Source organism: Pseudoliparis swirei, chromosome 24, assembly GCF_029220125.1.
Source record: "Pseudoliparis swirei isolate HS2019 ecotype Mariana Trench chromosome 24, NWPU_hadal_v1, whole genome shotgun sequence".
Taxonomy (NCBI): Eukaryota; Metazoa; Chordata; class Actinopteri; order Perciformes; family Liparidae; genus Pseudoliparis; species Pseudoliparis swirei.
The window spans coordinates 24,963,085-24,981,198 of NC_079411.1; the positions used below are offsets into that span (position 1 = coordinate 24,963,085).

Genomic DNA, 18,114 nt, shown 5'->3' on the forward strand with positions numbered 1-18,114 from the left:
AGGATTATTTGTTTCAGTTTGGTTTGGAAGCTGTCAATCAAAAGCAAAAGGCCTTGTTTGTGCACCTGCTCGAGCTGAACCGGTTCCAACAGGCTGACCGTGTGGGTGTTTAGCATTCAGCCGGCCACACGAACAAACCGGCTCTGTGCTGCGGCTCTTCGCCTGAAATCACTTATTTTTTAGAGGTCCTTAGTAAATCTGAGAAAAATGAAATGTATATTTGAATACATGAGTCTCAGCTTCTCTTACTTATTCGATATTTAAGTAAATTCCAATTTAACAGTTTCACAATTCCACAGATGATCAATAGATATGTACAAGATGGCATAATGCAGTACATCAAATCAAAAAAACTCACTGCTGTAGATGACAGGCCAGAACTGGATAAACTATAATCTCAAAATGTGAAAGAATCTACAGTAACCCTCCAACATGTTTTGGGAGACTAAACCAGACCCTGTCGCATACGAGTGACCCTTGTAAAAAGATTTTGAACATTTCTTTTTATAAATGTGCCGGCAGTGAAAGAGTTTCAGCCAAGAGGGAAACAGAAGTAGGAGAGCCGTCACTGAGAAGTCAGTTGTTTCTAGGACTGAGGTCAGATTTGAGCTCTGGTGGTCCGTCCACGGCCAAGCCAGTCCCCGTCATCTCGCCGTTGCTCTTTTATTTCCAGCTCTCGTTCTTGAAGTGAATCTTTACTCAAATCTGTCCTCAAAAAAAAAAAGAGAGAGACACAACCGCTCTATCCTGCATTCGTCTCGCCCGCCCCTTGGCGGTCACTCCACTTGATCCGGCTCGGCGTCCATGCAGGTCTCCCACGGGTTCCTGGGCATCTGGGGCATGGAGAGGAGCAGGAGGGCGATGCCGGTGAGGAAGAGGAGGATGAAGCCGGTGCAGGCACAAGCGAAGGACCAGGCGTAGTAGTACTCGATCCAGATGGTCTCCTCGCTCTCGATCATGCGTTTCACCGACTGGCGCATCACTTCCAGGGAGATGAAGGCACAGATACCTGGGATGGAGACGCGATGTGTGAACATGAGCTCTCAACAGATGAGACTTTATGTAAACGAAAAGGCAATGTGAGGTTGGTTTTTTTTGTATTCCAAAATGTAAATGCTGCAGGGATATTGACAATTTTTAGCACACTGGACTCACCTGCGAATGCAAAGAACATGCCGGCAGGTTTGAGGAGGTAGTCTCTTCCTTTGCCTTTACCGGTATAGGATCCCACCAAGCACAGAGAGCCCAGGATCATGAAGGCTATACTGAAGATGGAGATGGCTGCGGCCGAGATGTTGTACTCTGGAGAGGAAGAAGAGACCGAGAGTGTTGACACGATAAATGACCTTTACAATCCAAGGTCATCTCTTAAGAGTGCCCTTCTGGTTTCCTTCGCTTTGAAAATGCGGAAGGTTATGTTTTGATCGCCGTGTATTTATATATTTATTTATTTATTTATTTGTAAGTGTGTTACTCGCATAACTCAAAAAGTATTTTACCGAATCGCATGAAATATGGTGGGATGATTGGTTATTATCCGGGGACCATTTAATTAGATTTTGGGATCGATCGGGTCAAAGGTCAAGGTCATGAAAAGGTCAACATCTTCTTTTTACCATAGCGCGGTAAATTTTTATCCAATTGGCATGCAACTAATGCCAACATTTTCTTAATTCAATGCCCAATCTTGTAATATGCGAAGGTATGCACTCTACCGAGTGCCCGTTCTAGTTACCTTCGCATTGAAAATGCCGGAAGGTTATGTTTTGATCGCCGTGTATTTATTTATTTATTTATTTATTTGTATGCGTGTTATTCGCAAAACTCAAAAAGCATTGAACCGAATCGCATGAAATTTGGTGGGATGATTGGTTATTATCCGGGGACCATTTGATTAGATTTTGGGATCAATCGGGTCAAATGTCAAGGTCATGGAAAGGTCAAAACAAATTTTTACCATAGCACGATACATTTTTGTCCAATTAGCATGCAACTAATGCCAACATGTTCATAATTCAATGCCCAATCTTGTGATATGCGAAGGTATGCGCTCTACCGAGTGCCCGTTCTAGTTCTACAGGACTGTCTCAGAAAATTAGAATATTGTGATAAAGTTCTTTATTTTCTGTAATGCAATTAAAAAAACAAAAATGTCATGCATTCTGGATTCATTACAAATCTACTGAAATATTGCAAGCCTTTTATTCTTTTAATATTGCTGATTATGGTTTACAGCTTAAGAAAACTCTAAAATCCTATCTCATAAAATTTTAATATTTCCTCAGACCAAGTAAAAAAAGAGATTTATAACAGCTGAGTGTTTGTCAAGGCTCAGGAAACCCTTGCAGGTGTTTCGAGTTAATTAGACAATTCAAGTGATTTGTTTAATACCCTACTAGTATACTTTTTCATGATATTCTAATATTTAGAGATAGGATATTTGAGTTTTCTTAAGCTGTAAGCCATAATCAGCAATAAATCAGAATAAAAGGCTTGCAATATTTCAGTTGATTTGTAATGAATCCAGAATGCATGACATTTTTGTTTTTTTAATTGCATTACAGAAAATAAAGAACTTCATCACAATATTCTAATTTTCTGAGACAGTCCTGTATATTGTTCTTATTGGAAACAAATTCAATACAAAAACAGACAAGAACGTAGTTTCACCCAAGCTGTTAAATTCATGCTGAAGACATACAAAAATCACAGATGCATAGTTTTTTTTAGATGTTACCTAAAACAGTAAAGTACTGTAGTTTGAAGAAAATATCATTAAAACAGGAGCATGCAGCGCATTTGTTCAGGAACATGGTCATGATGAAACATGTCACCCGGTGAAACAGTGTGTCTCATCGATGTGTTTTTAATAGTTTTCGGCCAACAATGGAGCTCGATGCCACAGAGGAGGCTTCAGCTACGCTGGCAATAACGCATTCCTGTATGTTTTGGTCTTTTCCTGGAATCTGTCGACTTTAAAAAATATATATATATTTCACAAGACTCAAGGCAATAATCTTTCATTCAACCATATAGTATGCTGTATGATTGTAATTTGTTGACAGGTAAGGGTCGTCTCCGTAATAGGAACCGCAGCTGGCTTGTTTCTCCGATCAGAGAGGTGGATGGGGCGGGAGGCCTTTGATCTGCCGCCTGTTTGCCCGTGAACCGTGCCCAGGGGAGACGCCCTCCTTTTGGGGAGAAGAACCTTCATCTTCTGCTGGCTGGGGAAGATGAGCCACACCCTGAACACGCCGGGTTCTCTGAGATACTTCATGTCTGTAGGAGCTCGTTTGCCAGCTCAACAAAGTTTCTCAAAAGCCAGAGCAAGGGAGTCATCAGAGGACACCAGTGTTTCAGTCACATCGGACCACTTTTCTCAGAAACAAAAGATTGACATTGACAAAAAGTCTGTCGTGCCTCAGCTAAGGGAAAATAAGAAAGGCTACCTACAGTATGTATGCATGTCTGTATATATCTGTCTGGATTATTTATGCGGGAATAGGCATGTGTTGCTTTTTCTTTATGTATGTCGGAGAGATTTGACCTGAAAAATGTATCAACGTTCAGGATTTCAGATTTGGTTTAGTTTCACTTTCTTGACCAGATCTGGCTCATGCTAACAGGAAGGGACGAGGAAGACAGTTCTCCAAAATAAGATGTCACAGTAAAGTCTATGTAGACATTTTTTGCTCCATTTAGTGATGTTTGGAAAAGACGCGAAGAACCTCCAAATGCTAAGATCTATACCTCCAGCATCCTTGACTTGCAAGAATTTCATTCTAGACCTTTTTTGTTGTTGTTGCCTGTGATGACAAACTAAACTAACTATGTACTCTGCTCATTCAACCATGTGCACCATTATGGAAGGCCTATTGCCATATGACTCAGTCAAGAGAGAATAACACTACAAGGAATTTAGGTCAGTCCTGCAATCATTCCTGAATGTGTCTGTGTGTCTGTGTGTGTGTGTGTGTGTGTGTGTTTGTGTTAGAGGATGGCAAACCTATGTATTATTGCATTAGCATCTCTGAGTTTCGGATGTGGGGGTAGACTATCCACGTTTACACCCCAGTAATTGAGTGTGACAGTGCTCCACATGTGTTCCAGCCCCTAACGCACATTACATGGGAGGGCTGTCATACAACATGCGCTGGCTGTGCGGTCACAGCTGTAACCGGGTCACACTGGAGGGAGAAAAAGACGGAGAGAATGCACCGCTGGAACAAACACACACGGCTCCAAAACGGTCGACTGTACTGGACGTGCAGACGGTATTCGCTCGCACTGTTCCCGAGGAGCCATGTGTGAAACACTATCGGTCTTGTGTCAGTACACTCCGGCTGTGACTCGGACAATACGACACGCATTTGAGATATATTGTGATAAATAAAACAAAAATCTAATTTTAGAAAAACTTTTATTGTGTAAAAAACACAAGTAAAACAATATTTTGTTAATACTATCAGAACAGGGAGATCTGGATTTTAATTTATTGTATTATAACAACATCTGTCACACATGTTTGCATGTAAACTTTTAGCGAAACAGAATATATACTGTATTTAAAAAAATGACATCATGATACTCAAATGTATCAGTATTTTCTTACATTATATGACGCAGCAGGGTGAATCCGGACCCATGCGTTATGTTACGGAAACTGTTTTCAAAACAGTATTAACTAGAACGGGCACTCGGTAGAGCGCATACCTTCGCATATCACAAGATTGGGCATTGAATTATGAACATGTTGGCATTAGTTGCATGCCAATTGGATACAAATTGACCGCGCTATGGTAAAAAGAAGATTTTGACCTTTTCATGACCTTGACCTTTGACCCGATCGATCCCAAAATCTAATCAAATGGTCCCCGGATAATAACCAATCATCCCACCAAATTTCATGCGATTCGGTTTAATACTTTTTTAGTTATGCGAGTAATGCATACAAATAAATAAATAAATAAATACACGGCGATCAAAACATAACCTTCTGCATTTTCAATGCGAAGGTAATAAAAAGGTCAAAATAACGTATATCACATGCAGTGCTAGTGCATTGTGTAAATGGGCGGTTTTTGCATAACGTGATATCATGTTTTGGCAGTTATGATCTGTGTGAGCACTTTTACTTTAAGCCTGTTTGACAAAGGGTTGGTACAAGATAAAGGAAAACCCAATAGTCTTTCACCCACAACGTACTCATAACCGATAAAGAATGTTGTCATTGACATCTGGTCCACTCCACCCTGCTGTGACACCAATAACTGTTCCGAGGTCAGTCGTTAAACATTGGTGGAAATCTGAAACGCAGATCACAGCAGCAGCCGCAGCAGCAGGTGAGGTCAGGTGGGAATTCGAGATGAAACCAGTTTGATGTTCAACTTCACACAAACTGGGAAGTCAAAATGTAACCAAAGACATTTCAACATGAATTCCCAAATGAATCTCTCCCTTTTTCATGTTTCGACAGGATGGCATGAGAGTAAACCACAATAGGGGAACAAAAACCGAGACTTACCTTTTTGTGTTTTGTATTCAAATATCTCGGTATCCAGCCCTGGAGTGAAGTGTCTGAAGTAAGTGCAGTTTTCCACTGTGAAGAGAGAGGAAATAGGATTTAGTTCAAATTTACACGGACATCAAATTATGTTTTGGCCTCTCGGAGGAAGCACAACAATAGTAGAAGTATTTTATATTTTATCACCACATAGAATTGTTATGGCAGACGTTTGGGCAGCTGCCCATTTACACAGCAGACATTATTATTTATTTGAAATCACATTTATGGTTTTAAGTCAAATATTCACTCCATTTCTTTTTCGGTCTCCAACTCACCAAGTCTTGAGATAAAATATACATGACATGCTAGCAGTTATCTGTTTCTGCATGCATGTTGGACATTAATGTGTTTAAAAAAATGTTCAACAACTTTTTTTTATTGATTTTATTCAGTTTCACTGAACAAAAAAGAATGTGACAAAACATTGTAAGTGACAAAAAGATCAATAATAAAGAAAAAATAAAGAAAAGACAGACATAAGTATAAAATATAACATTAATGTGGGGTTTTAAAGCTTTCTTGTCTTATTTGAAAACAGACACTTGCCGACATAAAAGGGGTTGATGAGGAGAGGCAAAGAGAACGTTGCAGGCATTTGGTCTGATGTTATATTATGTTTTAATCATTAAAACTTCACTATTCACTTTGATGTATTTTCATGAAAGGTTTGACCTTGTCTCATGAAATTTCATGACATTAAATTGAAATGTCTTTATATCCAAATACATGCTTTATGTTGAAAAAGTGAGAGGGCCATCATCATGAAAGGGTCATGTTGCCAAGACATGACTAATAGTTCATTAGTTTATTAAAATGTCACCGTGATACTACCATGGTCTGTTGTGTGGAATATTATAATATATGCGTGCCCATTCTCTAAATATCTCACTTTATTGACTAAAATCGTTTTTTAAAATCCATATTGCCGTTTGCCAAAAAAAAAAAAAATCTAAAAAATGTTAGTTATGTTATGAACATCTTTTTAAACCCGACCCCTAGTTTGTGTTTCATAAAGAATTTCTATTTCACTAAATAATCTTTAAATTGTGTAAAAATCCGTGTCTTCCTTCTTTTCTGAACCACTAAACCGTATCAAATTTCCATTTAATCATAAATAAATGATGGATGGATTGAGATAGCCCCGCATACTTTTGCACCATATGAACACCGTACCCTGTCCCATATCTAGCCCACATTGTTTTCCCCAAAGCATCTCACAGATTAACACTACCAGAATAACAGTACCACTAACATGGTGATGAGATGGCGTGCTTCGTGTGGGGCGCCTGTCAAAATAAAATCCTTTTTCTTTTGAGCAGACGAGGTGTTAAACCTTGGGGATTTGCACAAATAAAGCCAGGCCGCTTTATCTGGTCACAGGTTTCGTAGAGTAAACATTAAAGATGTTTTTGCCAAGTGTTGAATAAAGAAAAGAAAATTGGTTTAGACTCCAGTCAAATCATTTTCTCCTCTCATTACACATACTTGTTGAGTGGGGCAAGTTTAAAAGTAATGGATCAAGGGCACACGGGCTGGCGACATCTGAGGCTTCACTTTGTGAAAGCCGGAGAATTTCATGGCATTAAAAATAAATAACTTGTGGGTTGGGATGGTCATATGAGCAGAAGGACTGAGGACGGTGATGTGCAGTATTCAACACCCGATCACGCTTTCACATCGACTCGTGCAAAGTTAAGTGCACATCAATGATCTCGCTTATGCCATGAGGTCTCCGCTCCCACAGATGTCCCTAATCCCTTTTTACTGACAGCTTCACCATAGGACATCGGTGAAATGCTTTCATGCCAGATTATGCAGCTCCTAATGGTTAAAGCTCGATGACCCTTGCTATGTGGGGTGTTGGAAAATGTTCCTATGTCTGCTGTTAACCATGAAAATAAGCTACACGGGGAGTCATTTGATAGAAATGGGAAAAAACCAATATCAGTGAGTCATATTTTTCAAAGCCAAGGCCACATTGCAATGTTTAAAAAAGTCTTATTTGGAATAACAAGCATTTACATTGCTGCAGGCCAACACAGGACTTCATCCATGACAACTCCTGACAGTCCTGGATACTATTCATACATTCTGTCATATTCATTGAATGTGTTTGTGTAACTTTGTAATGATTCCTTCTGGTCACATGACATCTATTGCTTCTGTCCATCCTGGAGAGGGATCCTCCTCTGTTGCTCTCCTGAAGGTTTCTTCCCTTTTTTTCCCTGTGAAAGTTCTTTTTTAAATATTACTTGGTTTTTCTTCCTGTGAGGTCCTGGGACAACGATGTCATATGTGTACAGATTGTTAAGCCAAGAGGCACATTTTTAATTTGTGATTTGGGGCTATGTTAAACAAACTGAATTAAATTGAATTGAATACAGCACACATTTAAAAAATATATAATTTTTTATGAATGAGTGCAGGGACTGGCCATAAAAAAAATCGAGGTTGTTCCTAAGCAACACGCTCCAGAGTTTTCACTGTCGAAGGCACATATGAAAGAGGGCTGGGTGTGAAAGAGGCCTGTCAATAGTTATACTTCTGAGCCAGACCTTGCATTGAAAAGAGAGAATGAAAAAATCTCTTTGAACTTCACTATTTCCCCATAATGTCATATTCTTATTCTTATTATTGCCTTGGTGTGGATGCTTTGAGCTCATTATCTGTATCAAGTAGCTTCATTCCCACACGTGACTGTGTGATGTGCGGCGCCTGATTACACCTTTTCGCACCATATTTGCAGCACAAAGCATCAATGAAATGATGGAGCACATGAAGCATATGGAGCATATGGAGCTGGTGGGAACAAAGATATCTGCGTGCCGTGAATGGCGTACAGTACACACACTGACAGGCACTTGTTGCACCACTTGTGTCTGGTCCTCTTCCTGCTAGGCTCTGCTGACCAGGGCTGTAAAGCCCCTCTTGTTCCTCATAGGGTAATCCATCATCTTTCCAAAGATCAATTAAAGACATCGGATTAGCAGCATTTCTGCACAACAAATATCACACTGTACATACACTACCGTTCAAAAGTTTGGGGTCACTTAGAAATGTCTTTATTTTTCAAAGAAAAGCACTGTTTTTTCAATAAAGATAACATTAAATTAATCAAAAATACACTCTATACATTGTTAATGTGTTAAATTAATATTCAAGGTGGAAGTGTCTGGTTTCTAATGAAATATCTCCATAGGTGTGTAGAGGCCCATTTCCATCAACTATCACTCCAGTGTTCTAATGGTACATTGTGTTTGCTAATCGCCTTAGAAGACTAATGTCTGATTAGAAAACCCTTGTGCAATTATGTTAGCACAGCTGAAAACAGTTATGCTGGTGATATAAGCTATACAACTGGCCTTCCTTTGAGCTTGAAGTTTGAAGAACAAAATTAATACTTCAAATATTAATCATTATTTCTAACCTTGTCAATGTCTTGACGATATGTTCTATGACATGTTCAATTCATTTGATAAATAAACGTGTGAGTTTTCATGGAAGACACAAAATTGTCTGGGTGACCCCAAACTTTTGAACGGTAGTGTCGCTTTAATGTGCACTGTCTATTCATTTTGTCAACGACGGAACCTATGATTGGTCCGGTCCTCTGAGCCCGGGTGTTTGTTTAGTCTGCTACACGCCGTGTCGATACCTTTCGCTCATCGGCCAAGACCTGTTGATAACTTCAGTTATGTTTTTGTGTACATGACATATGAAATGTGTTTTTAAAAAAAAGTTAATTTGAGCACTCTCACCAAGATAAGCATAGGACACGTGTTTAGATACGTCTTTAAGGAATCCCTGGCAGTTCCCCATATCCATATACGAAGCCTCTCCCTTGGATATTCGGTAATTTGAGCGCCGATATAGGGAAAATACCAGTGGTACTACTTTCTTTTTGAACTATGCATCCCAATGCGTGTAAAGTAATCTGAGTGACTGCGAAGCTTCAAGGGGTCTCGTGGAAACATGTTGGTGGGACAGCAGACCTCAAAGCTATGCCGGACCTATCCATGTGGCTCCGTCACTCAGAAGGCCGCCGAACTTGGCGTGCTCACATTCATTACCCTCGCGGTCTCCACCCAAGACAGCTGAGTATTTACGTCGCCTATATTTATAACCACGACTGCTTGCTAAGCAGTAAACAACATCACACCCTTTCCCTTCATGGAATCATGGTTCAAACATTACAGTGAGAGCCCCGTCTCTGTATGCTGTGACATACAGAGCGTCGTAAACATAGCTGATGTTTCTTATTTACAGCTCACAGCATCTCAAACTAAAATAGCTGTCGGGTACATTTTGGTTGAGATGAAACGTTCTTTCTTTGAGCTGAAACAACATACAGAGGGACATAAGTCTGCATTACACGCATAAAAGTGTCCCCGAGAACGTCTCGCCATCTGTGCTTTGTCGGCAGTAGACCTGAACAACAAGTCAGCACATATTTTCCAGATGAGTGTCTCGTAGTGGGGACCTCCTCACATGCTGTTTAAGTCCTGCTTTGGATCACCTCTCTGAAGACGTGTGGCTATGATAAACAATAATGTTCCTGTCCAAATACAGCTATCGGGCCGGGAGAAGCCCCTCGAGTCTGATGGATTTACTCGCTTCTTAAATAAAGGCTGCCTGCCACGGTGGCCATCGCAAATCACGCCTAATCAGGGTTGCCAGGTCTGTGTGACAAAACCAGCCCAAGGGCCAATCAAAACCAGCCCAATGGCCAATAAAACCAGCCCAAAAACCAGCCCAATATCAGAACTCAAAATATGCCCGTGCCAAACCATATACACTGCTTTTAAAGTCCAACAGCATTGCTATCATTGCCAAATGTATTGTAATATCTACAAATTAACACCAAATGTTTAGTATGCCAGCATTAAAAGCAGTTTTCCCGAAAGAGTTATTTCACCTATGTCCTAAATGGCCTTGTGTAATTAGATACAGTATATTATCATAAATAAAATGTGTGTATGTGCTGATCTGGAGTCAGTTTGGTAGGATTTGGTTATAAATAAATTATTTCATTTAAAATATGGATTTTTATTTAAAGATATACATGTAATTTGCATGCAAAATAGGTCTACCCGAACCAGCGGACAAAAAATTCAACCCGCGGCAACACTTCAAAAGTAGCCCAATTCCGCGGGAAAACCGCGGACCTGGCAACACTGCGCCTAATGTTGAAGGCGTGAATGCCATCTCGTAGGAACAAGTGGCTCGAGCAAATTCTCTGGCTCTTAGCGATGCACTTTCTATTATAAACTCACTTTCCAAATATTTAAAGATCACAACTGTCATTACGTGTGTACAGTATGTATGTATATGTGCAGATAAAGGTTCGAGAAGGATTTGCCACTGATACATTCCCCACATGCACTGGTGGGCTGAGCTGATTTCGTATAGTCAGCACATGCTCGTCATATCTGCGCAGATGAACCGCCCTCAGACATCTCATCTGCTCCTGGAATGGCCCCGCGGGGCGCAGACGGTGTCTGCGTTTCCCAAAAGTTTAACAGCTGACACAGGTTGGGATATATTCCGGGAGTTTCTCTCAGCCTTGCGAGTTGGACAGATTTGGGGGGGAAATTTCCGCGGCGTGCAGGGTGGGGTAACAAGCAGCGGTCAGGTAATGCCATCGCAGCCAACGGTCAGTTTGCCAGCGTGGTTCAACTGATGAGCGACTCTCCCCACAACTCATTGAGTCACTGCTAGTCGGCCACTGCTCGACACCACAAAGTGATGTGGTGGAAGTGTTTAGATCCGTTACTTGAATTCAGCGAACACCAAAACCTACGACATTACATTATTGTATCCCAAAGTACGATTGTCCGCTCGCCCCGTTCACAGTGTTGTACTGTGAAACCAGTACTCGAATGCCTTTTCATTATTTCCTACTTTAAATCTATAGTGGAGGAAGTAGAAGAATCCTCAATATGTTCCCCTGAAGTGCAGAGGTATGAAGTTATATCAAATTGGAGGATCGATGTGACTACAAATAAAAAAATAGAGAGAGTATTTTGACAGTCATTATTTAGAGTTAATACTCAATTCACCTCAATAGTGTATTTAAATACAGTGTGTTCGAGCTATTTTAATGTACGTTTCCACAATGTGTTCCATAGAGTGTCTGTATAAGTCAGGTACTGGATCCCATGTTGTATGAAGAATCAACTGGAAAACTGGATTTCAATAATAAATACCTCATTAAACAGAGAGGAGACACCAATCAGTACAAGCAGCCCCGTGGCTCTCTGCCTCATTCTTGGCCATCTCTGGTTGATGTCAAATATTTACTGTGGGCACATTTACTATTAAATGTGGGCTGCATTTCAACACCACTGATGAACGACAATAGAAAACATCTGATTATTTTCCCTCCGTATGTTTCAGACGAAAAACAGTCGAAAAAAGTTGAACACATTGTGGAACGCTGCATGGATCTTTTTTCTCTCCATTTCACATACAAGTTTATGGAAGTTAAAAAAAGTAATTTGCCATATAAAGTGATCCTGCATTTGAGCCTCTATTCTTAGAAGCTCCCCACCACAGAGCCGTGGGCTGGGTTGCATAGAGGCGCCTCACAGTTACAGCAGACAGTATTAATACAGTATTGTCATTTTTATTCCAATAATCCCTTACCTCCAGGCAGGCTGATGGGGCCGCAGCCGTGCCCCTTCAAGTAGTGCTCCGAGCTGATGTAGATTTGCTTCTTGCACAGCCTCCACAGGCCGAAGTGGGCCGCCTCGCAGGTCTGATTGACTTTATCCACCGGCGGGCTGAGCACGGCCCAGTGGTCCGTTACCACCGCGGTGAACATGCATGCCATGCCCACTATTAGCACGAAGATTGCAATCTTTATCTTTGTGCGCTTGTGCATGTTTCCAGGTGGGGAGATTTCGGCTCAGTGAATCTTCTTCGATCTGATATGAAGAAAAGGAAGAAAAAAAAGGTGTAGTGTGAACACACTGGTCTGTGTCCCCGGGGGGCTTCTTTCCTCAGTGACTGCAGCAAGATTCCCACAAAGTCTCTCTCCGCCTGAGAATAGTGTCTCCTCTCCCCGTGTTGAAGATCTGTGCCTCTGGTTGGAAGGGGAAGGGGCCAGACCGCTCTGTCCTGGTTATAAGTCCTCTTCCCCCCACTCACTTTGAGTTGCTGCACAACTGCGGGGCTGCAAGTTTAGACTTACAGCTGTTGAGGAAGCTCAAGAAAGTTGATGACCAAATCAGATGTCTGTCATCGTGTGGCAATGGGCGTTTAGAGGATGCTCCATGTGTTGGGAGGTGTTTAACTGGGGGAGGGGGATGCTATAAATGTGACTAGTGAGTCAAGTTGTCAGGCTCTCTATGTATCCGTTTGCAGTGTCAGTAAGTGGAGCTGTGTATCATACTACAATAAGTGGACTCACTTAAACAGTTTATGTTATCCATACGAAACTTTCAACATGGACCTTTCAGTATTGTGAGAATAATTTCCCCTGGTTCAAGTTTCCATCCATCTAAAGTGGCTGTGCCTTCACTCTCTGCCTCACGACAACACCGCCCCAGCGTGAATGTGACTCTGGAGACTATTTACTGTATAAGGAGAAAGAGGAGGTTACTGTTTACTGTTTTTAAAGAGCAGCGGCGAGGCGCCCGCTGTCAAACACAGTTTTCCTGATGGAACGATGCTGCTTTTAATAATTCCTTTCAGGATGCCCACATAACACTGCGATTTATAGGCCAGGGACCAACCGGTTCTTAATTGAGATGCTCAATGTGTGTACAGTGTGAAGGTAAAATCGTTCTTTAACATTAGTCCACATTTGTGTGAAAATATCAGAAGTGGGTTTAAAAGGTGAAATCAGTGAGGGGGCATTCATCTGCTGACTGATATCCTTCTGAGAAAGTTAAAATAATATTTTTCTCAAATAACATACAGTTTATATCATTGTCCTGAGGGGTATGAGTCTGTCAGGAGTGATATTCCTATATTTATTTGAGCAATTTTAAACCTGTTTTCTGTACTTTTTAGCTGAAATCATATTCCGTCTTGATTATCTCGACTACATTACTGAAAGAGATTATTTATAGAGTTTAGCCCAGTATTTTATTTTCTATTTTAGACCCATTTCTAAAATGCCTTTTTTCATCAAATGTTTGAAGGAAAGTGGTTTCAATCTAACTTTTAGCTTTAATTTGTGTTAATAACGTCTTCAATAAGTGCCATTAAAGTTTTAGAGCTTTAAATAGCACAGAAACCGCCCTATCAAGGTATCCAATGATCTCCTTTTAGCTGCCGATAAAGGGGTAGAGCTTGATTTAAATTAGTTTTGATCCATGTGCAGCCTTTGACACAGTAGATCATGCCATTTAAATCAACCATCTTAAAACCTGGGTTGGCATCAAGGACGCTGCACTTAGTTGGTTTCATTCTTACCTTTCAGATAGAACCCACTCTTCTCCATATAGGTTTCACTTATCCTCTGCATCCCACATTATCCGTGGTGTACAGCAAGGTATTCTTCTAGGTCCAATTTTATTTTCCCACTAGGTCAATTCATCCAACATCACAATGTCTTCAACTCAATAACTCAAAATCAGAAATTATGTTATTTAGTCCCTCAAATCAGTCCAATTAAAAGTGCCCTTGGCCCCTTGTCTGTAAACATAAAGTCCACTGGGAGAAACATAAGAATACTATTTGATTAGAATGTAGGCTTCAAAACAAATCGCAAAAGTTGTCCGGTCCTATTTCCTTCAAATTAGAACCGCCTCAATATTATCTCACCTTGACCTTGAAATCGTACTTAATGCATTCATCTTTTCAAGACTCGACTACTGTAACTGCCTCCTCTCTGGTCTTAACCAGAGGTCACTCTCTCAACTCAAACCTCTACTCGGCTTCTCACTGTTTATTTACAGACAACATTGCTTCAATTGGAGTGATCAGTCAGATGAAGAAAGGATCATGTTTATTGTTAACAGAAGATATGTTTTGATAAAGGGAGATTTGTAATTGAAGGGCGGTCTGCCCCGATCAGCAATGAGATAAATCTCCCCGTGGAGTCCAGAGCTTGGTGGTGGCTGATGAGGCTGAGGTGGAGGGGTGCGTAACAGCAACATGGATGAACTGAAGGTAGAGAGACAGTCATATTTAAATGATACGACTGCAAGATAATTGGCTAACCATGTCATTGTTTCCTTGTGCTTATTGGATAGAGGAGATCAGCTGATTGACAGCGCCAAACAATGACAGCAAGTAAACCTTGAGTGAGAAATGATTGGCAGACATACAATAAATAAATGGCAGGCTTGCAAGAGTATAGTCTTCTGACTGAACTTGCGCTTTGGCTTCACATCGCCCCAATACTGGCTTCAACATTTTTTATTTTTTAATCCTTTCCTCTATTGTATTGTTTTATCAGGGTTTAACTCTGACCTTAGTTTGTATTCCTATGTTCGGCCTCACTGTTGAGCTTTCTGTTGTTTTATTGTCTCTTTAAAGCACTTTGTAAACTCCGTTTTTAAAAAGGTGCCATATTATTATTATATTGCTATATTATAGTGATTATCATCAAGTCACCCTAAATGCCCTGGAGATGTAACAATACGAATAACTTTAAAAAAACAAAAAAACATGAGCTCTCATAAGGGTTATAAAATGCAAAATTCACCTTGTTTTTCCTGCAAATTAGACTCCATGTAGCACAGGAGGGACATATTGACATTTTTCACTACATGGAGGAATTGGTAAATTGGTAAATGATAACAAAAGTCAGATGTAATGTGAGGGTTCGTTATATATACTGCCAAGAAAGTCTGTGACATTAAAGATATTTATATAGATAGATAGATGAGATAGATGTATACTTTATTGATCCCGCAGGCGGGAAATTACAGGCAGATAATGGAAGATTACAGCATAACATGAGGGAAGAGAGAAGAGAAAAAAAAGGAAAAAACCAGATTATGCCCCTAGAGGGGTACAGTGTGGGAGCAGGAAAAAAACACCTTAGCACAAAAGCACATACATTTAAACAAGACGTGCAACGGGGAGGAAGGGGGGAGGGGAGGTAAGCCAAAGACTGGGTGATCTAAGCCCAGCCATTGGGGGGCAGAAGGTAACCAGCACCGACAAGCAGCCAGCCGGTCCGGCAGCCATTTAAGGCGCCAGTCACAGACCCCGTCCTGTCACACTGGGGGGACGAAGCAGGCGAAGGCGTGGGGTGGGGGTGAGGGTAGTGAATGCATATCAGTGTGTGGAAGTTCGTGTGTGAGTGGCCTGGCATGTCGTCCTCCCCCAGGCCACAACGGACAGAGTTCAGAGTTCTCAGTCCACAAGATGGTCGTTGCCATGGAGATAGCCTTGAAATGTCCTGGGGAGACAACAACCACAGGTGTCTGTGGATAGGGGGAAGGGAATGAGAGAGTTCTCACTTCAGCGATCATCAGGGGAGTTGTTGTTCCAGTAACGGCCTCGGCCAAGGCCCGTTCTGGTTGAGGGAGCCGAAAGCAGATAAGATTGGGATTGTTTGGTCTTCCAGTAGCTGCATTCAATTTGCGCAACTACTATCCCTCCACTTTCCTCCCATTTCCCAATAGGATTTCAAATCGATCCAATTTCGTCGGGGAGCCTTAGGGGGCTTTTAACGGCTGTCACCGCTTCCTTAATTTTCCGATAAGCCAGGGCAACGCCAAATCCAAACAGCAGAAATCCTGTAATCATAGTTCCGAATAGGTCGATGTCTTCTACGTCCTCCACGGAAAGGGCTGCTAGGCACACGACACGCCACGCGTCCATCGTGTAACCAGCTGCAAACGTCCCGGCAGGACAGGCAGGTTCCCCCGAACCCGAGCTTCTCGTCGAGAAGATGGTGTCAATTGCGTTGAGAGACCAGTTGATCAGTTGATCAGTTGATCGGTCCATGGTTTTTAGTTCGAAGAGTGATGAGGAGAGTATAAGCCAGACAAGACATGACGATAGGAGCCAAGCAGGGAAGGTCATGGGGAGGAGAGGGAGGGAAAAATGTGACCGCCTTCGGAGAGAGCCAAACGACTGCGAATGATTTCAGATTTAGACACTGTTATTGCCTATCTCTTGTGAACGTACAACTATTTCTGCTTCAGTATTTGCTAATCTAAAGTGCTGGAACCTGCTCCATTTTCTAACGCAGGTAAAAATCACAGATACATTAATTTTTTTCACAGTGAAAAAAGCACAAAATAAGACAATGAATGATGGCTGTATTTCATTGATCTGCTCCTGGTATCGGTCATGCTCGCTCACAGTCACTCGCACTCAGACACGGCAAGAGAACACATCGTTTGTGTTATTAGTAACAGCTGTGATTCTCCGACTCGCAAGTCAGAGAGAGGCTGATTGCGATGGCCACGGCCATGGCAGAGAACAATGTTCGCTGTCGTTGCAAAGCGGTAAGTTGAGATTCAAGGCCGCACCCTGTGATTCTTACACGACTGCCTGATGCTTCCCAGAGGCGTGATAGGTTCTTATCCTTAACTACTAAATTATAGGAGCACATGTAACACCCTTTCATCGACAATGTTGCCTGCTGAAACAAAAAACTTACTGAAAACGGGTGTTACAAGAAGAAGAAACTTTTTTTGAACTTCTTGTCAAGAAACCGAGCTGTAAAACAAGTGGAAGAACTAAAGAAAAAACGTACATTTGATAATGTCATAAATCAGAATCAGAATCAGAATCAGAATCAGAAACAGTTTTATTTTTTTGGTGGAAGGTGCAACATTTGGACATGACAAACAAACAACAATCAACACGACAGAAAGACAACAAATAATGTGAAGTGTTTGGGTGTGTGTTTTAGTTAAAGTGCATGTTAAAGTGACGTGTGTGGAGGAGGGAAGAAGAAGGAGGAGGGAGGAGGAGTGAGGAGGAGGAAGAGGAAGGAGCGGGAAGAAGGATTTGCGAATCCTTTTTGATAACTCCCCTAAAGTAAATCACAGTGGTTCATCCCCGTTTTATTGGTTTGACCCACTTTGAGTTTCTTTGTGACCCACTTCCCCCCTCTTACAATATATAGATTGAAATGGTGTGAATGTATGAAACTATGAATATAAGTCTCATAATGTCCTTAAATTATGTTTTGCTTTTCTGGCATAAAACAACTGGAACCTGTGACTTTAGGGAAGGTGTCATGATGGTGCAGTTGTCAGCACTGTCACTTCCCAGCAAAGAAGATTATGCATAGCTGGTTTGCAGACCTCTGACTCGTGATTTATATCTTTTATTTGTTTGACTTTTGAAATTCAATGGGGAATATAATTCAGTCAGATTATCAGGTTGTATTTGCATAGGTTTGAACCATTCCATAAGGGTTTGGTTAATCAACCTGTCCAAACCCGCCCCTCACCCTGTATCACAAGTGTCAAACACAATGCATGTACAATGTATTCACACAATAAACAATAATCAAATGCAAAGACAGTTATTTAACAATACGCTCGGGGGTGGGTACAACTATAGAGTGTTTCAGTTACAACCGGCCCTTTGAGGGCAGCCATGATGTGGCCCACGGTGAAAATGAG

The 18,114-nt window shown here is 41.2% G+C and overlaps 1 protein-coding gene across 1 annotated transcript; it reads right to left on the bottom strand.

Annotated features, from left to right (window-relative positions):
• Nucleotides 1-240: 240 nt before the first annotated feature.
• LOC130189652 (voltage-dependent calcium channel gamma-1 subunit-like) lies at nt 241-12,766 on the bottom strand. The gene is made up of 4 exons (XM_056408564.1): nt 12,212-12,766; nt 5,525-5,599; nt 1,156-1,302; nt 241-1,009 (listed from the first exon to the last, which is right to left on the bottom strand). Exons 1-4 carry the CDS (start codon nt 12,447-12,449, stop codon nt 777-779), a joined length of 693 nt encoding a protein of 230 aa, XP_056264539.1. The 5' UTR covers nt 12,450-12,766; the 3' UTR covers nt 241-776.
• Between the last annotated feature and the right edge of the window lie 5,348 nt (nt 12,767-18,114).

Bases quoted from the DNA above. Each gene is read 5' to 3' on its own strand.
- LOC130189652 (XM_056408564.1), bottom strand. From the start codon at position 12,449: ATGCACAAGCGCACAAAGATAAAGATTGCAATCTTCGTGCTAATAGTG. The intron at 5,600-12,211 runs GTAAGGGATTAT...CTCTCTTCACAG, and splicing joins CCCCATCAGCCTGCCTGGAG to TGGAAAACTGCACTTACTTC. The intron at 1,010-1,155 runs GTGAGTCCAGTG...TCTCCATCCCAG, and splicing joins CATGTTCTTTGCATTCGCAG to GTATCTGTGCCTTCATCTCC.